Raw genomic sequence first — 26,119 nt, 5'->3', positions numbered from 1 at the left:
CTCCTCCGCGATGAGCTCTTCCCCTCCTTGAACGATCCTCACACTACATCTCTAAATTCGAACACCCCACTTATCGAAGAACAACCAGAAACCAACATCACCATTTACACACAGTAAAAATTCACCAACGATGCATTCCCAAGCTCAAATTTTGACAATCAACACTCACATTTTCCAATAAATTGTCATGCAACCCTAGAAACAATGCATTCCCCTACAATCAAGATCCCTAAAAAACCAGCTCGAAATATGGAAACCAATCAAGAACTGCTTCATTAAATTGGAACACCTCACTTATCCAAGAACCACCCGAAACTAACATTACCATTTACACACTAAAAATTTCACTAAGTTCAACAGAATCCCATTACCAAGCTCAAATTTTGAGACTGAAAACCCAGCAAGAACCTACCCCTGAGTCCTCATAAGCCGTCTCTACTGCGGCGTGCCTCAAATCCCCAACAACGACAACAAGCTCGCCCTTCTGATCCGAACCGGCTGACCCTTCCTCAGCCCATCCAGCGCGAAATTGACCTGGTCCACATGCTCCATCATCTCCCTGAACTCCTATGCCTCCATCAAAGTCATCGGCGCCAGCACCACCGCCACCTTCTTCCCCTTATTCGACGGCCTCATCAAAAAGTCGTCGTTTCGAGAATTGGGCCTTTTCAATTGGGGAGGATAGGGCTCCGAAGAATCGAACTGCGACCACTGCGATGACGGGTCTTGCGACGACGAGAAGTTGAAATTGCATTGGGGGTATCTTCGGTTGTACCCCGGCGGCAGTCCGTTGCTGCCGCTGAAGTCGCCGTGTCGGAGCTCGAGCGCCACTGGGAGACCGTCGAGAAGCCTCCCACTTTGTTCTCCGTCAGCGCTGATGAGCAGGTTAAGGTCTTGGCCGATCGGTTCCAGTGGCCGGGAGGGTTTGACTTGTGGACCTTGAGGGATAGGCCCGAGCTGTTTCGGACCATGGAGGACCTGTCGTCGGCGAGGTTTTTTCCCAAGGGGGTTGTGCATAGTGTGAGGCCGTATAGGAGGATTGGGGCTGAGGAATTGGGAGAGGAGGGGGGCAGGACTTTCTGAGGAACACTGTGGATGAAGAGGAAGATGACGAGGAGGAGGAGGACGTGGTTTTGGAGAGAGAGGGAGAGACAGAGAATCTGTCGAGGGTATTTTAGGAAATGTAAAAGGGAGTGAAATGAAATATTATTAAAAAAATTAAAGGGTGTGTGGTTTACAAATTAGGGTGTGCAAATTTCACCCCCCTATAATAATTCCATCAATAATAACATTTGATGGGGCTTCTAACCCCCTTTCAAAAAAAAAAAGACCTATGAGGCTATCACAACAAATGGTCGGAGAGTCTTCCTGATAATGTAATTGAAATCATAGGGAAGCAGCTAGCCCTAGTTGACACAATAAGATTTGCAGCTGTCTGTCCATCTTGGAGAAGAGTATCGTCGCAATGGTTTCCACGACCAGAAACCCAGTCTCCCTGGGTCATGTTATCTACTTGCTTTCTAAATTCCACAACTGTGACATATACTTTGTTGAGTCCAAGTGACGACAGACTCTACAATCTCAACTTCTAGCATACATATACTGCTCAGGTTCTGCTGATGGTTGGTTGATAATGATATAATCGGGTAGATATTGTACATACTCATCAAGTTGGGCTGGTCTCAAACAGAGCTTCTGCAGTTACTTCTTTAAGCCAATGACAGGTGAACGTATTCCGCAGCCACGGCCGCAAGACACCATACTTACCTATATGGCCTCTTCAGCTCCACAATGTTCTAATTGCATTGTGGCGGCACTTACACGAAAGAGTGGAGTAGGTGTTTCGCAGGCCAAGCTGATGTTCTGCAGGCCGAATGGTAAATCATGGACTACTTCGATCAGATACGCTAGAAGATGTGGCCGAAATCAACTTCCAAGAAGATGGGAAGCCATTCACAGTAGGACGGAAAACGTTTTACATTTATGTACTTGTTCTTGATCCTGCAGAAATCTTGATCAAGGCACAAGTAAGATTAGTACTCCTTACAAGGGCACGAAATTATTTTTAACTGGGAAACTACGTACCTCAGGAGTTCAGAATGCCTTATATTAGGCAGTCCTTTATCTGGTCCTCTACTAGAGGCGAGCTTCTGATTGTTTTGACGGAAAATGATGCTTTCTCAAAAACTGATGCTTTCGTAGTGTTCAAGTAAGATAAAAGTAGTCGTGGTAAGATACAAGTAGTCGTGATCCTAAATGAGTAGAGATGATTAGTATTGGAGACCAGATGATAATTGTATGCTTACCCTACTATTCCTCCAATCCAATCAGCAACTCAATTTCAATGTCGAAGCTCACCAACTCGATGACAACGACAGACGACAACAACAACGTGTTTCTTCGACTTAGAGGCTAGGTGCTGGAAACTGTATCTGTTATTATGACCCGGAGGCACCTAACTAAGTAACACCTAAGAAAATTGGTGTTTATAACTCGGATAACGGGAGACACCGATTTCCTTACAGAAGCTACCTTCATCATGCACCCCCGTCTGGTACTCTGGTTTAGGCCTGAACCGCCTTGAAACCTAGACCAACGACATTAATCTTATTGACAAATTTGAGTGAGAATTGTGCATATATGGCTCTAGTTAGATTGAGTCGTGGACTCATCTTTTCACCTTCAATATTGTTTACGAGGAGGCATGTTACTCACAGTCATACATGGTTAGTGTTTGGCTCCAAAACCAGCTGGTGTGCAAACAGTCTCTTTTGGGCGAGTGGTTGCGCAGGCGTGCCAGCACCGCGGGGTGCAGTCGTTGGGGGAGTCCCGTGACCTGACTTCTTCTTCAAGCGCTGTGGACGAGGAGAGCACCAACCTCGTCACTGGGTTCTTTTCTTGCCTTTGAGGAAAGGACTTTTTGCCTTACGCGGGTAAGGGCTTTGGTTGTGGTCTCTTTGCGTTCACCGAATCGATACTTAGTGTTGTAGACTAAGTAGAGCAATCACTGGGAAGTTGAGAGAAGCACGAGTTTGCTAAAGCGTGACTTTAGCTTCGCTGGGTTGCGAGGGCGTTACCCTTGCTTCGCTGGAAGTAACAGTGGCGGTTGTGCTCGCAGTCGGCTCCTCGGGAGACTGGGACTGGAAGTACTGTCGCCGAGTTGATCTGGCGAAGCTGACAGTCGGCTCGCGAGGAGACTAGGACTGGCGGGCGGTCACCGGGTTTCAACGAGGTTGAAGGTTTGCTCCGGGGAGGCTTTGTAATCGCTGGGATTGATTGATTAGAGAGAGGTTCAAGGTCAAAGGTCTTTAGCCTCTATATATAGGCTGCTGCAGATTCACTTTCCTAATATGAATGAAATACTATATTTTAGGCCACAGTTATTGGCCTTGAATCAAATCAAAACTCTTAATAGTTTTGATATCAATCGTAGATAATAATTAATAATTATCCTCTTCTGTCGCTGCTAGAATATAGGCAAGGGTTAATTGCCTCTTGGGTCCTGGATGTAATATCTGGATGCGAGCAGTAGGATATGCATTAATTGCAAATATATATGTATGTGTAGCCTTCGTTCTTGTGCCATGCATGCATCACGCCCTCCTCTTTCCTTAATTGATTAAAGCCAATCTGCTCGCTTGCACAGTACTTGGCAATCAAGCAAACAAATCACCATTAATTATCAGATATCTCGATAATTAATAATAAATCAAAGAATATTCAGATTTGCTCCAAGATTGCTTGGCCTCTAAGTAGGCTTTGTTTAGCCTCTAAACAATATATTCCGAACTTATCGAAAATATATAGCTTGGGCCACATATATTGGCCTGATTCTCTTCGAGTTCCCTTCGTCGGGAAAAAATGTTATTTTGGGCTCAAACAGTTAGAGTAGAGTCTTCCTGCTTTTTTTTTTTTTTTCTCTGAGAGAGAAAGGATCGGCAATTGGGATAAGTTTGACTCGCTATAGCTAGTTTGGTTTGCAAGTAAAACAAGAGGCTTTGTCCCTGTCGACAGATGGCAATAAGCAATATGTGGATAATTAGGTACATCAGCAATATGTAACAATTATATCAGTAGTTATAATGATACTGATCAAATCATCCGTAATGTAAGTAATGACTTAGATACTGACTTTGTAGTACTGGAGTTATTAACATAGATGGGCATGCTATTCTCTTTCTAAAACTAATCAAACTGATATCCCGGTCCATCTTTTCCTACAAGATACCAGCAAAATTGGAACCCCTGCAGACCCTGTCAATCAAACAATGTCCAAAACTATTGTCATGTAATAGAATTTCCAACTGCCAATGCATATAATTGAATCTACTATCCATTCTCAAAAAAAAAAAAAAAAATTGAATCTACTATTCATTCAAATTTTCCAGGAGGAGCACATTAAGTATAATACGACTATATGCAACAAGAAGAGAGAAAAAGCGCTCAAGTATGAGACATTTAGAGTAGATGTAGCAAATATATCTCGAAATAGTCAGATTAGGATTTCATCGAATTTTCCATGTTACACTTCATAGAATTCCAATTTCATCATTTTTCTCACATGGATATTACTCAAAAGACCACACACATCTTCCACCATTCTAATTACAGCTAAAAGATGCACTTTCAACATGCTGGAGGACATCCTCAATATCATTTGTTAAAATTCATGAACTGAAGCAAAATGTACCTCAAATTAAATACCGAAGACTAAATGATAAAGCTCCCCAGAGACGGAAGAAAGCAATGGTTCTCCTGCAAAGTAAAACTCTCCAAAGTTAGTAAAATAACAATATATGGCATAAGAGCACTCAGCTTGTTAGATCAGCTGGACAAAAACAATGCAGAAACGGAAAGAGAAGAAAGTAGGGTGTAGATAAATGAGGAAGAAATCACATAGCTAGATGCCTAGATACCTTATCATGGTAAGAAGCACACAAATAGCAGCAAATCCAAAACAATACACCAGATATGGATAAAAACAATAATATGCCACTGTGGTCAAAACTAATAAATGAAAGATGGCAGATTTGCCATTACCCCTAAACAGAACAATGCAGAGAATAGAAAGTATCTTGCAGACTAGCACAATGAAATTACACCAGTTTTGGTCTGTAACAGAAAGAGAAAGAAGCTTTCTCTTTCTATAATGAGAATGACCATAACATGATTTGTGGTATCATTACCCCTCATCACCACAAGACTTTGGAGGCTTGTCCCAATAAAAGGTTTTTGCTTATGGTCCCGTCCATTACCAAACATGTTCATTAAAAAGGACAGAGCTAAATTCCGGCTTCTATTCCGTTTAGTGGTAAATTTATCATTGCATATTAACCATAAAGCTCAATAGTCCAATACAAAGGCAAACAAAAATTTCAGCCTAAAAAAGGGGAAAAAACCCAAGCAGCATTCAAGCATCAATGTGAAACCAAATATGCAGAATCAAACACATGCATAACACACAGACTTGGTACATGAAATCAGTAAGCAAATAAAATAAACTGAAACTTAAGCTAAGTAGTTACCTGATGTTTTCCCCATGGAAATGATAGACAAAGACAACAAAGGTGAAGAGATTGATAGGAATGAGCATGATTGTGCTTATGAACCAGAAGAGAGCCAATTCCCTGAGCAGAAAGTTGCCTTTCGAAAGTGGAACCACGAATCGACGGAGGCTCACGCAAATCACAAGCAATGTAGCAGTCATGATCATGTTCACTGCTGCCTTCTGCTTTGCCGTCAGCTCACCACTGGCCCTTGCCGGAGTCGGAGGCATGGTTCGATAATCGGAGCTCTCTCTCTCTCTCGCCCTTGGAATTGCGTTTTCGTTCGGGGGGTCTGAAGTTGAAGGCTATTCGGGTTGTCCATGGAATTGGGTTGTGCCCGGAAATGAGCGCGGTGGATTAGGCACTGCATTCTCGAAACTTCTAATGCGTCATTAGGTGGTGCAACAAGGAAACTAACAGGGATGATAATCAGGAGTTTTGGTGGGACTTTAATCCTTTTTGGTATTCTCCAATCTGCCAAAAATCAAATATCAAAATGTGTTATAGACTTATATATATGGTGGTTTATGGTGTGCTTTGGAGGCAATTTGCAGCAGATGATTGTAACCAAAAAAAAAAAAAAAAATTTGCAGCAGATGACAGGAAATAAAGGAATACAAAAGAAGAAGAAGAAGAAAGTAAAATTAAATAAAAAATGACTCTCTTATCAAAATGTTTCTTAAAATTATGTTGTTTAAAGTTTAACTATTATTATGAATTTCCTTAATAATGACACATGATATTTTATCAAACATTTGTTTATTTATTTGTCTCATTAAATGTTGTGGCACGTTAACATTAATGTATGCAAAATTTCAAATTTATTTATCTGAGTGATTGTGTCCCTACTCCCTAGAGTGATAAATCGGGCTTATTTTTTGAATGAGTCATTGATCCACTCCTGCAGCAAAAATAAATTTCCCCCATTTATCCCCAATTTTTGTCTAAAATAAGAGAATGGTATCCAAAGTAAGACAAATTTTGTGTATTTGGAGTGATATGGCGTGCTGGTGCTAGCTGTTATATTATCGTCTGCTACTCCTCTCGAGTGCTTAGGTGTGTGTATTTGGACCGATCACGAGTGTTGATTTTGTCTTGAATGATATCTGCAATATTGCTGACTTTGACTTGGATGGACTTTGGTTAAAAATTTGTTATTGTTGTAGAGAAACTGAATTTGAGAGGAATTTGCTGTGTATTTTCATTGATAATAGGGGCCTCTTTATATAGAGGATTACAATGCATAGAATCTCAATCATACAAGGAAAGTAATTCTACATTGATTAGGATTCTAGATCCTTCTAATTAAATCCTATTACCACTAGGTCAAGTAACCTAGAGTTTGGGTTAAACACAAATTAGGTTTTCCTTCAACACTCCCCCTTGTGTTGCCCAAACGCGGTGCTTCTCTCGTTGCCTCGTTAAAAACCTTGTCGAGTAACAAAAACCCAGTGGGACAAAAATAACCTCGGTCGAAGGGGAAAAAGAGCACAACACACCCTTCACGATTCGAGACAAACATGTAGACATCTCCCCCTGATGTCTGCGCCTCCCCCTGATGACTACGATCATGGGAGTTCAGATAATTTCCGCAAGCCAATTCTTGCCACATGTTTCTCAAACGTGGTATTGGGCAATGACTTAGTAAACAAGTCTGCCTCACTGTCCTCAGATCGAACCTATTTCACTTTGATCTCGAGGAGTGTCTGTTGTTGCTGATTATGCTTGGTGTTGTCGCTTTTGATGTAGTCTTGCCTCATTTGTTCAAAACAAGTAACATTATCCTAAATGCTCGTAGGCTCATCTGTGGTAGAATTCAAACCACAACTGCTCGAACATGCGTAATTATGGATCCAATCCATATACATTCACGAACCACTTCGTGAAGAGCAATGATCTCTGCATTGTTCGAAGATATAGCGACTAGGGTCTAATATGTAGACTTCCAAGATGTCACGGTCTTTTCCCATGGTGAACACTTAACCGGATTGGGAATGACCATTGTGTGGGTCAGACAGATACCCAACATCAGCAAAACCTTCCAAAACACATGTCATTTTGGAATTGGGATAGAGAACGCAGGCCAGCGTTGGCGGTGTTTCTGGTGTGTGATGGGTCCGAATCCATCATCTCTTCGTAGGGATAGAACAAGCCCATATCAATCGTACATCTCAAATATCGAAAGATATCTCTTACACCAATCCAATGGCGTCGCGTTGGCGCAGAGCTATATCTTAGCTAACAAGTTCACAACATATGAGATGTCCGGTCTTGTGCATTGAGATAAGTACAATAATGCGCCTATTGTACTAAGTAAGGCATTTTTGCCTCTAGCACATCTTCGTCATCATCCTTTCGACGAAGATGATCCTTTTTAGGATCAAGACTACGGACGATCATGGGGGTGCTTGAAGGCTTGACCTAGTCAAAATGCCTAAGCATCTATCGACACGATGCTCAAGTTCCAAACTGAGACATAACCGTGTTCTCCCAAAATCCTTCATCTCAAACTCAGATTTCAAGTGTTCAGCGGTTTCCCTTAACTCTTTAAGGGCTTCTAAAGAAGATCATGTCCAACATGAACCGCGATAGAATCTGAAACTTGTCATAGAAACGCGTGGGCATATCCCTTCCCAATCAAGTAGTCACTTTAGTGAACGTTTCAACCTCTTTGTAAACGCTCTCCATGGTCTAGAGCCACTTGACTTGGGTAAATGAAGTTCACCATGAACCTTCATGTATATTCCGTATCTAGATCCCTATAGAGATACGTAGTGACCATATTTGTAAGCTGCATGTTCAGTTATTCGGAAACTACCAAACTGACAGGGTAGTGGAGTGCAATGACATCCATTACGAGAGAATATGTCTCATCGTAGTCGATTCCAGGGCGTTTTGTGAGAAGCCTTGCGCCATAAGGCGAGATTGCCATCTCTTTTTCTCACTACGCTTTCTAACGAAGACCCATTAGTCAACATGTTTTATATTAGGAGGTGTTGGCATCTCTAGCTCGAAAACCTTAGTCTTTGTTAGAGAATCCATCTTAACCTGGATCGCATCTTTCCATTTAGGCAAAAAACTCTCTACGTTGGCATTCATTCATCAACGGAGCGTGGTTCGACATCATCGGACTCAGCAAACTCATGCGCAACAAAATGCGTAACTACATCATCAATTATGATGGATTTTCTATCCCACGTCTCATGTACACTAATGTAAGTTTCATAGAGCTCTATATTCTCAGGAATAGGGTTTGACGTTGAGGCGTCCCCCAACGATAACCATAACCCGGAAGATACTCATGAGACGGATTTTGAGTCTTGATGATTAAAGGATTGGAATGTGCCAAAGTATCATTCGAATCCACGGGCCTCCCACGCATCCTAGCTGAGGCCAGGGCCTGTAACGCCAGAGTGCCACTCTCTTTGGCATTGGCGCCATGCCTACCTCCGTGTAGGGTGGCGCTACGTCCTCTCGTTGGGACGTCATTTCTTGCAGGCATGTTTGCAGCATATTTGTGTGATCTCGTCACTTTAACAGGGATCAAGATGAGACATAGTGGGGACAGACTACGACAATTCCTGTCGTTCCTGTTGAACATTCGTGTTCTTATCTCCCCCTAACGACGGGAAGACTGTCTCATCAAAGTGACATCCGCAAATCTAGCAGTAAGGAGATCGCCTAGCAAGGGCATTTAAGTGGCGGACGATTGTTGGAAGCGCAAATCCAACGTAGTTGCCCATTCGTCTGTAAGGACCCATCATAGAGCGCTGTGGCAGCGCAATTGACACATAAATGGCTCACTCAAATGTGCGTAAGTACAAAATACGTGTACCCAGTCACTAGCTGTAACGCAGAGGTACATTGAGTGGCGGTAGGTCGTAGACGAATTAGCATGGCTGCATGCGATATTGCATCACCCCAAGCGGGTGTAAGAAGATTGGTGCGCATTACCAATGTTCGGACTACCATCGTAGTCGTTTCCGCGAGACCAATTGGGTGTGTACATGAGAATGTGATGTCCAACATCAAACCCATTGCAATATCCATCGAAAGTCTTTCGATGCAAACTCTCTAGCATAGTCAAATTCAATTGACTGAATAGGATGATTCGGGGAGTGAGCCCGTTGTCACATGATATGTGCTAGGAGTGTAGCGTAAGTAGCATTTATAGGTGGACAATGACACAACACGTGACCGGCGTGTTTGCGTGTCAACCAACATCATGAAATATTTAAGCGTCCGCAAGTTGGTTGAATCAATCCACAAAATCCCTACGGATTCTTTGTAAGAACAGAATGAGTATTGTCATATCCTTTGCATAGGACAGTCTCAGTCCTAATTTCCCTAAGGAACGGGCTTAGTAAAACGAGCGAGAGGCCTTAGAAGCAACCAATGAGGATTTTGGTTAGGCCTAAGCGTCTGTAGCGCTATTAGAAGCAAAATGTGTGACTACATCTCCCATCATGGCGTGGGAGCCATGGAAATTAGCATGTATGGCGTCATGGCCACAAGGAGGAACAACCATGGCGTTATGCCCATGGTTGGCGCCTTTTATGGCGGCATCTTGCTTCATTTTGCTCAAAAGAAATGATGTCCATGTGAAGTCTTTTGTAGACGGATCATCATATCATGACTAGGATGATCTATCCTATCGTGACAAAGCCAATATGTGTCTAAATCTAAGAGATCTTCTCTCATAAGTTTATTGGATTAAAGATCTCGAATAATGACATAAAGTCCACTAGAGAGACACATAAACGTCTCTAAGATGCGTCTTTGTTCGCAATCATTAGAGGTAATGCAAAGGAACTCATTTCCGTTCTCTACATGCATTTTCGCATGGAATTCGTTGGCTATTCATAGGGTACTATTTTCCCTAAGAGCGTAGAGAGTTTCTGTGACAACTGTAATCAAGGTGCCATTTGGCAAGTGGAACTTGGGCTATTCCATGTCCTTAAATTAATACTGATGGTCTAGCCATCGTAGTCACAAAGTCATATGCTCAGAATCAAAATTGAGTCATAATGAAAAGAACTAGAAATTTTATTCATAAGCCAACGAAATACATCATTGTTTCTATGATCAAAGAAAATCTAATCCAATAAAAAGGAATATGGCAATCGCCTACATCTCTTGGAAAATAAAAAGACTTAATCAAAATCGCCAGTTTCTGGGTCTTGATCCTTGTAGTCTTCCACCCTTAGATCTAGATCACCATCTTGATCTTCTTGTGCCATGTAATTTGCTTCCCTTGCTTCACGATACGTCTTGTATGCGTTTGCAACATTTTGGGGTGCGGTACATGTTTTGGCCCAATGTTCAGTTGATCCACATCGAAAACAAACATCATTATGGTCAGGCTCCCTTGATCGAGGCTCCATTGGGGCGTGATTTGAACGACCTATCCTTTTGGTGGCGTTACCACCATGGTCGCAGGCTCCGCCTCTCTCTCTCTTCACACGTTGACCTCCACGGTTCCGTGCACGCCTCTCATGGCGATTTCCTTTCTCTTTAGGGCGAATATATGGACCAGAACGTCCAGAATTGTCCCTATCCTTAGGGTTTCGCTCCTTGCGTCCTCCATTGGGGGCGCGACTATAGTTAGACTCCGGAATAGGCTTAGTTCCCACGGGTCTAGCATTATAGTTCTTCACAAGGATATTATCGTGCTTTTCAGCTACGTTCATGGCGCCAATGAGCTCATGAAACCTTGTGATACGTCCTGCATTTACATCAATCCGATAATTCTTTGAAATCATCAGTGCAGAGACGGGGAAGGTAGAGAGAGTCTTCTCGATCAACATCGTATCAGTTATGGCTTGGCCACAATACTCCATCAGAGACTTGATACGAAGAGCTTCCGAGTTATAATCAAGCACAGACTTGAAATCGCAAAAGCGGAGGCTATGCCATCGCACTTCTAAATCAGGAAGCAGGGAGTCACGAACGTTGCCAAATCGCTGCTCAAGTTCTACCCATAGCTTTCTTGGGTCTTCCTCATTGAGGTATTCATTTTGGAGCGCGTCATTCATGTGCCTTGTCATGAGAATTATGGCCTTAGCTTGTTTTGCTTCAAAAGCAGTAGCTTGCTCGATTGAGAGCACGTTCTGACCAGGCTCTTGGATGGTTTCCAGAATTCCATCAGCCTTAAGATGTTGGCGCACATCTCGGACCCACCTATGGTATCCTACGCCAGTTGTCTCGAGTGGAACAAAGCTCAACTTGTTCAGGTAACTCATCCTGAAAAACAACACAAGATTAGGGTTAGTTTCAGAGCGAAAAATGCTACCACGAAAAACTATTAAATTTCTTAGTGTAGTCGCTTCCAAGAAATTAGGAATTTTCTGAGCGTAGTCGCTTCCAAGAAAATCCGATTCCAAGAGGGGTTTTGGATTAGATCAAAATAACGATGTATGTGGTCGATCGTTTTCTTCTCAACAAACTCTAAGTTTGGAGGACTCTACAAGCTCCAAGCTTGGAGTAAGCTCGAACCCCCACAGTTCTGCTTTTGGTCTCCCCTATGTAGAGAAAGAGGGGTAGAAGAAGGGATTTTGGAAGTTCCCGAGAAAAGAAGAAGGAATTGAAAAACTTCACAAAAACGGGAACTTTTAGAAAAAATTACCTTAAAAGATGGTCGGAAAAATCGTCGCCGGAAGTTACTGTAGCGGCGGTCAGACTGTAGCTGACGGGAAAGTCGTCGGAAATTGGCCGGAAGTTGCCGGAAAGTGGCCGGAAGTTGGCCGGAAAAGTCGCCGGCTGTGGTTGACCGGAGTTGACGTTGACCGGATGTGCTGACATGGCAGGTTGCTGACGTGGCAGATCGGTTGGCGGCTTGGCGGCTTGGCAGCTTGGGTTGGGGCCTGCTGCACGTGGGCTCAACCTATGGGTTTGGGCCTGCAGCAGGTGGGCTGCACAGGTCCTTTTTTTTTTCTTCTTCTGCCGGTTCAGGTTAGGAGGATTCCGGTGGCCGGTTCGGTGGAATTTTGGCCAGTTCTGGTGATGAAATTTCCGGTTCCGGGTTTCTGGGGTGGAGACGCTGCAGGTGGTCGAGTATGGCTGCAGGAGGTGGTGAGGAAGGCTTTGAACCGGGCAGAGGGACTTTTTCTACTTCTGGTGGCCGGTTCGGTGGTTTGCCGGCCGGTTCAGGGGGTGGGGCCGCCGGTTCTGGACTCCTGGAGTTGAGATCTTCAAGGTGGGCGGCGGAGGTTTCTGGGATTTGAAGGCTACGAATTTAGGGCTTCAGGGTTAGGGCTTCGTGCTGATAACGTGTTGTAGAGAAACTGAATTTGAGAGGAATTTGCTGTGTATTCTCATTGATAATAGGGGCCTCTTTATATAGAGGATTACAATGCATAGAATCTCAATCATACAAGGAAAGTAATTCTACATTGATTAGGATTCTAGATCCTTCTAATTAAATCATATTACCACTAGGTTAAGTAACCTAGAGTTTGGGCTAAACACAAATTAGGTTTTCCTTCAACAGTTATGAACTTGAAAACGTGCCTAATGAAAGGCTTAGCTCGTGTCTTGTTGTGATAATCATATCCTGTAAACCCCAAAAATAAAGAAAATAATGTAAAATTTTATGGTAATTCAAGTTTCATTATTGGAATGGGATTTCTTTAGAAAATAATACCATACTTTTGTTGTGGCACTTTATTAACTATCGTTTAATTGCCTCAGTATATAACGCAGCACATGATCAAATATTGTTTTATTTGTCTCATTAATTAACATAACATATTATCAACTTTTTGATGAGTTTTACTAATTGAGCTAGTTAGTTAATTCGCCAAGTGACGACAGTACACCATTACGTGTCCAAGAGAAAATATATATAACTTATGCAAATGCTTCAGAAGGGGACGTATAAAATGATCAGGTGCTGTTGATGGCTGGTTGATAATGAGTGGATGGGATATATATATATATAATATATTTTCTCAGAGGTGCCGCAGTTATTTCTTTAACCCAATGAAAGTTGATCATATAAAGCTCCGGACACCATACTCACGACCTCTGTGGCCTCCGCAGATCCAAGATGTTCCAACTGCATTGTGGCTGCAATTACAACACGAAATAAATATAAGGAGTCTAAGTTTTGCAGGCCAAATGATGAATCATGGACTGCATTTATCAGAAAGGCTTGATGATCTTCTGGCTGAAACCAAGTTCCAAGATCGACGATGGCAAGCAATAGTGCAATACTCAGTGGGGTGCGCGCGTAACATTTGACATGCATAATCTTGGCTTCTTGCTTTCTATCCTTGATCAAGGCACAAGTAAGAATAATACTCCTTACAAGGGAAAGAAAATATTACGGACTGCAAGAGCTTGGGAGCTAAGCATTTATAATATTAGGCAGGTGTTCAAGGAAAATTCTCAGCATGTATCCTTTATGTGGTGCTCTACAGGAGGTGAGCTTGTAATGGTTTTGAACGAATGCATGTGATGCTTCCTTGCCATTCAAGGTAGATAATAAGTAGTACGTTCTGATCCTAAATGGGTGAAGATGAATAGTATTGGAGATCAGATGGTGTTTGTACGCTTTCCGCAAGAATCCAGTGCAACCAGCATCTCGATTTCAATGCCCAATTAAGCTCACCAAGTCAAAGACGACGGACGATGACGACATGTTTCTTGGACTTGGAGGTGGAAGAATCTGTATCTGCGCGCTATACTTCCGGGGCACATACCCAAGTAACACCTAGGAAAATTGGTGTTTATAACTTGGTTGACGGGAGAGGCAGATTTTTTTACAGAAGCTGCCTTCAACATGGAGATGGATCGTCATTACTCATTTGGGGTCCGGTTAACACCCAAAATGCGGTGAAGCATAGGCCAACAACATTAGTATATAGCAAGGATTATGCATATATAGCTCTAGTTAATTTGATTGGTGGACTCATCTGTTCACCCTTCCAACATTTTTTACCAGGAGGCATGTTAGTCTTTTACACAGTCAAGAGTAACAGAGATTGGCAATTGGGATGACTTTGGCTCACCATAGCTAGTTTGCTTTGCAAGAAAAGTAAAAGGTGCTCCCCTGTCATCAGATGGAAATAAGCAAATCTAGTAACATACATTGTATTGCCAAAAATTACCAGAAATTGGTCAACAGACGTGCCAAAAGAAAGAGAAGCTAAAGCTAGACTGATGTGACAATAGAAAAAGTCCAAACTACTGGAGTACTAACATAGATGAGCATGTTTTTTTTTTTTTTTTTTTTTTTTGAGAATGATAGATGAGCATGTTGAAACTAAATAAACCAGAAAGAAACCAAATCGACATCTCTCGCTTCTAGCCCATCTTTTCCTAGAAGATACTAGCAAAATTGCAAACCCCTGCAGACCCTGAAACACAGTCCAATATAATTGTCATGCAAATGAAGAGAGTACCCGAAATTAAAAAAAAAAAGAAAAAATAAATAGTGCCCAAAATTTCCAATTGCCAAAGCATATCATAGAATCCGCTACAATAAGAGAAGCATGGTAAAAAAACGTATGACTACATGCAACAACATAAAAATAACCACTCAATTATGATAGATAATCATTTAGACTTGAACACTAATCTAGTAAACATCTCCCGTAGAATAGCCAACTTGGGAACCTCATTGAATTGTGTAGATCAGATGTAGTCTCTATTAACCGTTGTCTACGTTTTGTTATAGAATTCCAATTTCATTATTACTTCACATGGCTAAAACTCAAAATGACGCAGATAGATTGATATCTAAGTTTACCAGCAATAAACCTAAGCAAAGGATTCTGGAGTCCACCAGAGATAAAAGAGAATAATCTCAATTATCAATAAGAAAAGATGCATTCTACAGCCTTAAGGCGGCTTATTTATAAGAAAATAAACCCTAGGGCGACTAACAATGAAACCCTAAAACCCTTGGGTAAAAACGAAAACAACCCGAAAATAACTAGAAAAACCAAAACGCTGAAAAATAGAAAAATGCAGTTTTGAGGCCCTAAACGACCCCGGAAGCCCGAAAAAGGCCACAAGTCGTGGCTAACCAACGAATTTGATTTCTGGCACGATTCCCTTTCCGGAAAGGTAAGGTGCGTCCCAATCGGACTCCGGAAGCCCATTTCGCGTCTACTAGTCACTTTCCGTTTTCCTCATTTAGCACGATCCAATTGTTCTTCAAATTGGGCTGTCATCTGATGCAGAAGGAATCACTAAGCCAACGACCCAGGTAATCACTTTTACCTCCCTGAAAAACAGTTTGGCTATATTGGACGCATCAGCAGTCTTCTTACAAGCTATAAAGTGCGCCATCTTAGAGAACCTGTCAACTACCACGAACACAGAATCCACACCTATTTGGGTACGGGGTAATCCCAGCACAAAATCCATAGCAAGATCCTGCCAAATATCATCAGGAACAGGTAAAGGAAGATAAAGTCCTGTGTTTAGGGACTGACCCTTAGAAACCTGGCAGGTGTAGCACTTCCTCACGATAGTTCCTGCATCCTTTTTCAACTGTGACCAGAAACACCTCTCCTCAAGGCTAGCAATAGTTTTGTCTCGGCCCAAGTGTCCACTCAAACCCCCTCCATGCAGATCTCTAATCAGTTTTTCTCTCAATGAAGAACTAGGGATACATAGCCGATTGCCTTTGAATAAATACCCTTCATTCACATAAAAATCTGCAACTGCATTATTGCTACTGCACTTGGTCCAGATCTCCTTAAAATCAGTATCTTCCTCATACAACTCCTTCAAGAGCTCAAACCCCACAACCTCCTGAGCTAAGGTGACCAGCAAGGAAGCCCTCCTACTCAAAGCATCTGCCACCCTATTAAGACTACCAGATTTATGTTGAATCACAAAAGGAAATTTCTACAGAAAACTCACCCACCTTGCATGCATCTTATTCACAGTTTTCTGACTATTAAGGTACTTCAAGGCTTGATGATCCGTGAACAGTACAAATTCTCTCTGAATCAGGTAGTGCTCCTATTGCCTCAATGCTCGGAACACTGCATAAAATTCTTGATCATAAGTACTCCACTTCTGACGAGCTTCACTCATCTTTTCACTAAAGAATTCTACTAGTTTCTTTTCTTGTGACAATACAGCACCTACTCCCACGCCACTAGCATCACATTCAACCTCAAAAACCTTATCAAAATTAGGAAGAGCGAGAACTGGTGCAGTACAAAGTTTCTCCTTGATCAAAGAAAAACTCTTCTCTTGTTCCTCTCCCCACTGGAATTTGCCTTTCTTCAAACATTCAGTAATAGGGGCAGTAATGGTACTGAAATTCTTCACAAACCTCATGTAGAAGGTAGCTAAACCATGAAAGCTCCGCACCTCAGAAGCTGTTTTTGGAGCTGGCCATTCTCTTATAGCTCGTACCTTTTCTTCATCAACCTGAATGCCTTCTTTCCCAACCACAAATCCCAGAAATAATAACTTGCTGGTGCAGAATGTACATTTTTTCAGGTTGATGTACAGTTTATTCTCCTGTAAAGCTCCCAAAACCTGCTTCAAGTGCACCATATGTTCTTCTTTGGTCATGCTATATATCAGTATATCATCAAAATACACTACTACAAAGGAACCTATAAAAGGGCGAAGAACCTGGTTCATCAGGCTCATAAAAGTGTTGGGTGCATTAGACAACCCGAATGACATAACCATCCACTCGTACAAGCCTTCCTTGCTCTTAAAATCTGTCTTCCATTCATCCCCTGGCTTGATTCGAATCTGGTGAAATCCACTTCGAAGGTCTATCTTAGTAAACACTTTGGAACCTTCTAGCTCATCAAGCATGTCTTCCAAACGAGGAATAGGAAACCTGTACTTCACAGTTATCTTATTAATGGCCCTGCTATCAACACACATCCGCCATTGATTGCCCTTCTTAGGAACAAGGAGGACTGGAACTGCACAAGGACTCATACTCTCTCGAATGAACCCTTTTTTCAACAAGTCTTCAATCTGCTATCTCAAAATCACATTCTCCTTGGGACTCATTCTGTAATGTGGCAGATTTGGCAAGCTAGCTCCAGGCACCAAATCAATCTGATGTTGAATGTCTCTCATAAGTGGTAGCTCGTTGGGCAACTCATCCGAGATCAACTCTTCAAATTCCCCCAACATGTCCTGCACTTCCTTGGGGATCACCACTTCTTCCTTTTCTGCAGACAACAACCCCTTTATCACCACTGGACAGAAAACCTCAGATTCTTTAAAGGCCCTCTCCATCTCAAGTTCACTGCTACACAAGGTCAGGAAACTCTCCCCTTTCTTCACACCAGATTTCTCAAATTGACACACAGGAGCCATAGCAATTTTATGGTTATTCCACATAAACAACATCACATTGTCCCTGCCTTTATAAGTCACATCCATATCATATTTCCAAGGTCGTCCAAACAAAATATGACAAGCATCCATATCAATAATGTCGCACAAAACTTCATATTTATAATGTTTACCAATGGATACCGGTATTTTGCAGGATTCAACAACTCGAACTTGTGGACCTTTCTTGACCCACCCTAGGGAATAAGGTGTCTCATGAGGCTGCGTAGGTAACTGCAAATACTCCACCAGTTTCCTGGCTACAAAATTTTCTTAGCTTCCATTATCCACAATTAAATTGCACACTTTGTTATTAATGGAACAAAGTGACCTGAAAATATTGCGCCGCTGCCCCTCTTCTTTAGGACATAGTAGAACCCGCTGCAACACAATATTAACCTTCTCAGGAGACTCCTCCTCCGCAAACTCAGCCCCATCATAATCGCCATCTCTTCCAACTTCTTCTTCATCCTCATCATAATCATCTATAAGGGCAGTTCTCCTCTCAGGGCATACATTAGATCTATGACCAGGCTTGTTGCATCGATAACAAACTTCTGTTGTAGGCCTAGCATAAGGATTATTAAGCCTCTGGTTCGGGGCCCTGTTTTGAGCACCACTAGAACTCCTAGTCCCTTTAAAATGAGGATTGGAAGCCCTAAAAGCACCTTCTGTTTTCTGCAGTGTGGGTTTACCCTTGTCAGTTGAGGCGTTTACTAAATCTGTGCTCCTTTGGTAGTTATATCTCTGGAAAGAAGAAGCTCGTGAAGGCTTCTCTAACAACTCTGCCTTCAATGCTAGGTTTGAAGCTTCTGCCATAGTATGAACAGTTTGCAACCCGATTTTCTCCTGAATGGAAGGCTTCAGCCCACTGACATAGCGAGCCACCTTCTGCCCTTCAGTTTCTCCTAATTCATTACGCTCTGAGTAGCGTAAGAACTCAGCGGTGTAATCAGCCACTGTCCTAGTTCCCTGGACACATTCAATATACAACCTGTACAACATCTGCTCATAATCGTCTGGCAAGAACCTCTCCATCATCAGCTGCTTCATTCTTCGCCATGTTTTAACACCCTGCTTCCTCTGCTTCTTTCGAGTATTCTGCAATTTATTCCACCAAACTGCAGCAGTACTCTTCAATCTCCATGCAACATGCTTAACCTGCTTGTGTTCAGGAACTTCCATAATCTCAAAGAACCTGTCCACCTGAAGCTGCCAATCTAGATAATCTTCTACACCCAAGTTGCCCGAAAAGAAAGGAATTTCGGCCTTGACTTTGTAATTTTGGTCAGCTTGTCCTTGAGGTTCATATTGCACGATCTCTTCTTCAGACTCAGATTCTGAAGTATGAACAACAACCTCTCTACGTGGAGCCCTAACTCGCTGGCCTCCTTCCCTGCCTCTATTCCGATCGTTGTTGTTGTGGTTGTTTCTCTCTCCCAACAACCCACGAATTTTTCCAATCTGCTGGTCCATCCGATTGTTCATGGTGTTGATGGCAGCGGTAAAAGCTGATGTGAGAGCTTCGATATCTGATTTTGTAACTTCACCCATTGCTACCAAGGTAAATAGGAGAGACAGGGAAAACCTGCTTTGATACCACCTGACGCAGACGGATTGATATCTAGGTTTACCAGCAATAAACCTAAGCAAAGGATTCTGGAGTCCACCAGAGATAAAAGAGAATAATCCCAATTTTATTGATAAAAGATGAAAAGATGCATTCTGCAGCCTTAAGGCGGCTTATTTATAAGACAATAAACCCTAGGGCGACTAACAATGAAACCCTAAAACCCATGGATAAAAACGAAAACAACCCGAAAATAACTAGAAAAACCAAAACGCCGAAAAATAGAAAAATGCAGTTTTGAGGCCCTAAACGACCCCGGAAGCCCGAAAAAGGCCACAGATCGTGGCAAAGCCACGAGTTTGATTTCTGGCTTGATTCCCTTTCCGGAAAGGTAAGGTGTGTCACAATCGGACTCCGGAAGCCCATTTCGCGTCTACTAGTCACTTTTCGTTTTCTTCTTTTAGCACGATCCAATTGTTCTTCAAATTGGGCTGCTATCTGTTTTGCATCACAAAAGACCACACACATGCTGAAATATTAATATTACAGCTGAAATTTGGACATGACATGCTGGAGGACACATTTCATTATCATCCCTTGTTGGAAGGATTTCATTACTATCATGGCCAAATTAACAATTACCAGACATACCTCAAGTTGAAATTGCAATTTCGTAGTAAAAAGTTCCACAAAGATACAAGAACCAGATTATTATCCTGCAAGGGATCAAAGCTCTCCAGAGTTACTAAAAATAACTATATATCACATAAGAGCATCCCTCGTTATAGTTCAGCTAGAGAAAATAAAAGCAGACAACAGAAGAAGAGAAAAGTTGGGTGTAAAATAAACGAGAATAACAGCAATCGACACCAATACAGCAGATTTGGAGAAAGAGAATAGCATGTTACTTTGGTTAAAACCTAATAAACGAAAACAGGAGACTTGCAATTACCAGTAAACAGAGAATGCAGAACCAAATTACATCAATAGAACTTTCAGGCTCTAAATGAGAATGACCAGCCTGGTTCATGGTTAGAGATCACTCTCACCTAGTCCGTTTACAGAATGCTACCTACATATTCTGGCCAACCCTTCAATAGTCAATACCTGAGTTTCCTTTCCAATCAAAGCGAGGGTCTCTATTCTCTAATGGGTTTTCCTTCCCAAAGGTCCACAACGCTCTCCCTATCCTCCCCAGTTCATTAATTGGCTCAATGGGTATGTCACATTTTGTCTAGGCTTATCTACAATATATGGCTGATGCCACCATCTGTTCTATAACAATTTTGGGTTGTATTTATTCACTGATAAGCCTCAAACGAAAGGCGTCGTCATTCATAGTAGAATGGAGCTTTCCCATATGGGCTACCAAATGGGGCCATTCAACATGTCCATCACTATTCTGTAGTCAATTTCTGCTTGCACATTAATCCATAGAGGCTCAAAAACATAAATTTCAGACTAATGAAATCAAATAAAGAAGAGAACCTTAGGGTCGTGGAGCCGAGTGGGAGATAATATGCCAAGACCATGGTGTTGAAGATCACGAAAGCACAGCTGCACAGAGTGAAAGTGTGATGAACACAAAGTAAATGGCCAACACCCTCTGCAGAGCTGTGCCGTCCAGAAACTCATCAACCTTGTCGAGATCGGAGAAGAGCCAAATCGCAAGGAAGAGCGCACAGGCGACCAAAATTTTCGTCGATGCCTTGTCTGCTGACGTCAGGTCTTCGTCACCGGCTCTGAGAGGCATGGTTTGCTGGGGACTGGGGTGGTTGGCATGGAGTTGTTTATGAAATGGGTGGTGATCTGGCACTGCATTCTGGAAACTTCTAATTGTGGATTAAGAGTCATGTCGAACGGATATTCATAATCTCAACCTTAATTAGGAGGAGCGCAACAAAGAAGCGGGGATAATCAACCATGAAATTAATATTTAATTTTTAATGTATGGTGGGTTTAATCTCAACCCTGGTATTCTCCAGTCTGCCATAGAAAAATCAAAATCAACGTCCAATTGTGTCTACAAATAGATGGTGGAGGATCCCTTTGGAGGCAATTTCTCATGGTAGGGTATTGATTATTGAACAAAGTGAGAAGTTGCAGATGAGAAAAAAAAAAAAATAAAGTGGAGGAGGAAGAAGAAGAAGAAATGGACTGAAATCTAAATAATTCTCAAAACTATTTGTCAAAAAAAAAATCTCAAAAAAATGCTAATTGAAGTTTAATAATTGGAATGAGACTTCTTAAGAAAATGATACAATGTTTTTTGGTGTGGCACTTTATTTACCATTATTTGTTTTATTATCCTCATTAAATGACGTGGCACATTATCAACCTTTAGATGAATTTTATTAATTATAGTAAAAATTTAAACTCAATTTATTCAAATAGGTAAAAAAAAATTATATGATTCTATTCAAAAGCCTAAACCTTCCGAGTATTGATTATAGAGGTTGGCTCATTTGAAGCTTGACCTTGATCTAATGCAAGGTGCGCTTTGTGAACCCTCATTATTGGTTCATTACACTGTCTTAAAACTTTAAAAATAGAGGAATTCTGAGGTAAACTGATATTTAATCAAATCTCCACAACGCGCCTTATATTTTTCTTATTTATGATTGAGTTTCCTAGAAGCACAAGGAGAAAATGATTGAGTTTTCTTTTCAGAAGTCCTCAGTAATGCGAACAATATTTTAATAATGCACAAAAATTCATTTAAATCAGCAATTGTAGAATAAACTCTTCTAGATTAGCAAATTCCTATTATATCAGTATCATTGTATCAATTATGTGGTGATACTCAAACCAAAAAGAAGGATGAAGCTCAACTTCATATTGGGTAACTAACCATTGAAACCCAAACCAAACATACACATTTTCTAGCAGATGTGGTGATTCAATACATTGATTACAAGTTTGCCTCCCATCTAAAATAAGACGAATTGAACGAAATTTCCTTTCTAAACTTCTATGTCCAGCAAAGTGTATGAACCATACAGATTGAGAATCATGAACTGATAAAGCATGGAAGATTGGCTCCACCTCAATACATGAATCAACAATTACATGCGATGGCCTCATAGGCAGTGAATAGCTTACAATTGCAAACCTTCCTGCCCCAAGTCTGAAACGCTAATATTGCATTTTCGCCTTCTTTTCAGACCCAGCATTTCTTGCGAACAAAGTATAAGTTGAAGAAAGAGCAAACAAACAGTTCGAAAGGAAAATGCATAAAACTATGGGAATTAAAACAACATGTACTCCAAATTTATCGTACTATTTAGACTGGTTAAAACATGGAAAATAAATTTGAGTTTTTTCTGTTCTTCTCAACATCATTCCACACATTTATAAACAATTGCAACTCCTTTTTCTGTAGCTTCTAGAGGATTAACTTCCGGTTCTGTTCTAGAGTGTTAACTTCACAAATTCCTACCAACAAGTTAGCAAAATTCAAACTGCTAATCCATACCCAAAATTAAAGCCTTCCCTGATGAAGCTTTTTCTGACACACCCTTTCCTGATGCTTTGCTGCCTGAGAATTAAAGATGACAACATGCAACAAGGAAAACAAAAACACACTTGAATATGATAGATACAGATAAGAGTTCAATAGTAAATCTAGCAAATATCTCTCATTAAATAGCAAACGTACCTCAGTTTGAAATATAAAGAGCAAGGGATATAGCTCCCCAAAGACACAAGAAACAGATTATCCTCCTACAAGTATGACATAAGAGCATCTAGATCAGCTAGAGAAAAGACAATTCAGATGTTGAAAGAAAAGGAAAGTAGGGTGTAAATAAATGAGAAAGAAATCACTTGGTTAGATACCTTACTGTGGTAAGAAGCTCACAAATAACAGCAATCCAAAACAATACAGCAGATTTGTGCAATAGGTCACTTTAGTCAAAACTAAAGAAGGAAAGATAGCAGATTTTCCATTATAGTAAACAGAATAATTTAGGGAATAGAAGTATCTTGCAGAATCAATTTTGCCAGTTTGCTTTAAAATCAATAAAACTCTCTCTTAAAATGAGAAGGACCATACCCCAATTTGTGGTACCATCACCTATCACTCTGTCATTACCACAAATACATCACTCTCACTTGTTCAATTTACAAGATCCCTCCCTATCCTAGCCAAAGTGTCAAACCATTACTCAGGTCCCCTACCTTGTGCCTGAGACCTACTCTTCACACATGTTTATCCTTTCCAATCATATTCTTGGAATTCCACACCAAAGGAGACCCTTCCTTGGCTGTTTCCAAACAAATCCAACTTGTATATATACTGGACCACAACGCTCTCTAAACCCTTTCTAAATCCAATGACATTAATTTCAGTAGGTTGTATCCAACAGCAATCTAGTCCTGGACCCTAGCAGCAATAACCTTTACATCCTTTTCAGTCTCAACCCCCTCTTCTGACATAGCAAACCTTAACTCAAGAATCTTTTCCCGTCAATCCTTGCTTGCTTGCTCTCCACAAAACCAAAAGTTTAATCAAACATCCTACGCCTCAATACTATCAATCAAACCATGCATACATCCTGACATTCACATGAAGATCCTTCTCTCCAGGAAATGGATACGCCTCAATTCTGTCAACCTGAACACCTACTTCCCACAAAATCCTGTGCTCCCCTCCCCTTTAATACATCAGAAGCCAGTGCTAACAGACACAAGAAGCATCAAATGCTAACGAAAACTCGTATCGAGGATAGAACCAACAGGCACCATCATGCATACCCTGTGACAATGCCACTTTCCGGATATAGTCATCGAAACTAACACCACACACTTGCAAACCCAATTTTCGTGCAAAATAAAACACCCAACATCAGTGACTGAGATGGTCCTATTTATTTGCATTCTCATAGACATGGCTAAAATTCAATATGCATGACACAGCTAAATCCCCAATACAACCATACAGCCAATTCACACCAAAGAGAAAAATGGCAAATTTACATAAGCAAATCATGAAAGAAGTAACATAACCAACCTTGAGTTGCGGATCAGCAGTGGCATGTTGATTATGTAAATCAGTAGCATGTTGACTATGTAATAGGCAAAGATGAGGATATTCCGGAGAATGTCAAACATGAGTATCAAATTGGTGACGCCCCAAATCCGGGCGAGTTCCCTCTGCAGAGGTGTCCCGCCCATAAGTTGGGGAATGCGAGGAGTCCAGAAGAAAGTGAACATGAGGAGATAAGCACACGCTAGAATCCTCAGCACCGCCGCCACCTGATGCATGCTTCAACCGGAGGAGGCGGCGGCTCTGAGTCTCGCTAGGGGTTTTGGAGAGGGGAGAGTTGGAATTGGTTTTTGGGTCCGGGGACTCTAATTACGTGGAAATGAAGAAACAGGTTATTTATGCACTGCATTCTGGACACTTCTAAATTCTAATTCATAATCAGGGATGGATAATTAGATGTTTTGGGTGACATCCCTGAAAATGTATTTGGTGGGTTTAATCCTTGGTTTTCTCCAAACGGCCATAGCGAAATATTGAAATCAAAATTCTGGCAATTTGGATTTCTCATGGTGTGTCTGGATAGAGACATAGAGTGAGGAGTTGCAGACGACAGAAAATAAAAGACAGAGGAAGAAAAAAAAAAAAAAAAAGACTCCTCTCATAAATTTCTATAAATTGTTTTAATTGGGAGTTTAATTTATATATATTTTTTTGAATAGATTTAATTTATATTTTCTATCAAAAAGAAATTTGAATGAAAGAAATTAAAGTTTATTAGAATGGACTTTCTTAAGTGTTGTTGTGGCACTTTGTTATCCATTTATTTATTTATCTCATTAAATGACGTGGCACATTATTCACCTTTATTATCCCAATAAGATATATATCAGAGCAATTTCACCCGTCGGTCGCCAGGTCACCTACTATTCACTACTTTTTATGTATATTTTCACTCTCTAAGTCACGGGCACAGTATATTTCGTGCCCTGGGTCGCCATGTGTCACCCTGGGTCACTTTCTGGATCACCCTGGTGACCCAGGGTCACTTTTTGGATCACCCTGGTGACCCAGGTCTTATTGAAAACTGTGCCCGTGACCCAAAGAGTGGAAATAAATACTAAAAAGCAGTTAATAGTATGTGACCTGGTGACCCAACGGGTGAACTTGCTTCCAGCACTATCACCCTATCTGTTTATTTTGTGCACTGAAGGTTTATCAGCACTTATCTCACAAGCAATATAGAACCAAGTCATTCAAGGGCTTAAAATGTGCCCTCAAGCCCGTATCCTACACCATCTTTTTTTGCAATTGACAGTATACTCTTTGGCTCAGCCACCAATGTGGAATGTGTGCATTATAAGAGAATCCTTGACATTTATGAAAGAGTCTCAGGACAGAAGGTGAATTTTCAAAAAAGTAGTGTGGTTTTCAGCAACAATGTCAATGAAGGTAAACAACAAGAATTGGCAGATATTCTTAATGTTCAATGTGTTAAGGAGCATGGTAACACTATGTCAATAAACCCATCAGACAACAGCCGAGGACTGTTGTCTGATTCATAAAATTTCTGTTGTCTAGTAGCCTGATATCTCTTAGGCCTTCAGACGACAGATATTACCCGTGATCTATATTTCACTCAAACAACAGAGGCTGGCCAATAATCTGTTGTCTGATTGTATTGAGATA

The 26,119-nt window shown here is 41.3% G+C and overlaps 2 protein-coding genes and 1 long non-coding RNA gene across 4 annotated transcripts; all 3 read right to left on the bottom strand.

The window, feature by feature from the left end:
- Positions 1-4,021: 4,021 nt before the first annotated feature.
- On the bottom strand, positions 4,022-6,029 carry LOC121052022. Of its 2 annotated transcripts, XR_005807783.1 has the most exons (3): positions 5,526-6,029; positions 4,691-4,755; positions 4,022-4,254 (listed from the first exon to the last, which is right to left on the bottom strand). XR_005807783.1 is itself a non-coding variant. In XM_040515853.1 (2 exons), exons 1-2 carry the CDS (start codon positions 5,774-5,776, stop codon positions 4,692-4,694), a joined length of 315 nt encoding a protein of 104 aa, XP_040371787.1. In that variant the 5' UTR covers positions 5,777-6,029; the 3' UTR covers positions 4,480-4,691. The 2 variants fall into 2 exon arrangements, 1 of the variants encoding a protein (XP_040371787.1); XM_040515853.1 differs by lacking the exon at positions 4,022-4,254 and having other exon boundaries at positions 4,480-4,755.
- An 11,484-nt stretch (positions 6,030-17,513) lies between these two features.
- LOC112194195 lies at positions 17,514-17,969 on the bottom strand. Its single transcript, XM_024334440.1, has one exon. The coding sequence runs from the start codon at positions 17,967-17,969 to the stop codon at positions 17,514-17,516; it is 456 nt and encodes a 151-aa protein (XP_024190208.1).
- Positions 17,970-22,293: 4,324 nt separating this feature from the next.
- LOC112194822 lies at positions 22,294-25,050 on the bottom strand. The gene is made up of 3 exons (XR_002934153.2): positions 24,458-25,050; positions 23,105-23,169; positions 22,294-22,984 (listed from the first exon to the last, which is right to left on the bottom strand). It is a non-coding gene; the product is annotated as an uncharacterized LOC112194822 (long non-coding RNA).
- Positions 25,051-26,119: the final 1,069 nt, after the last annotated feature.

Source organism: Rosa chinensis, chromosome 3 (genome assembly GCF_002994745.2).
Source record: "Rosa chinensis cultivar Old Blush chromosome 3, RchiOBHm-V2, whole genome shotgun sequence".
NCBI lineage: Eukaryota > Viridiplantae > Streptophyta > Magnoliopsida > Rosales > Rosaceae > Rosa > Rosa chinensis.
The sequence above is the reverse complement of the archived record's forward strand: the minus strand, read 5'-3'. Positions and strand labels throughout refer to the sequence as shown.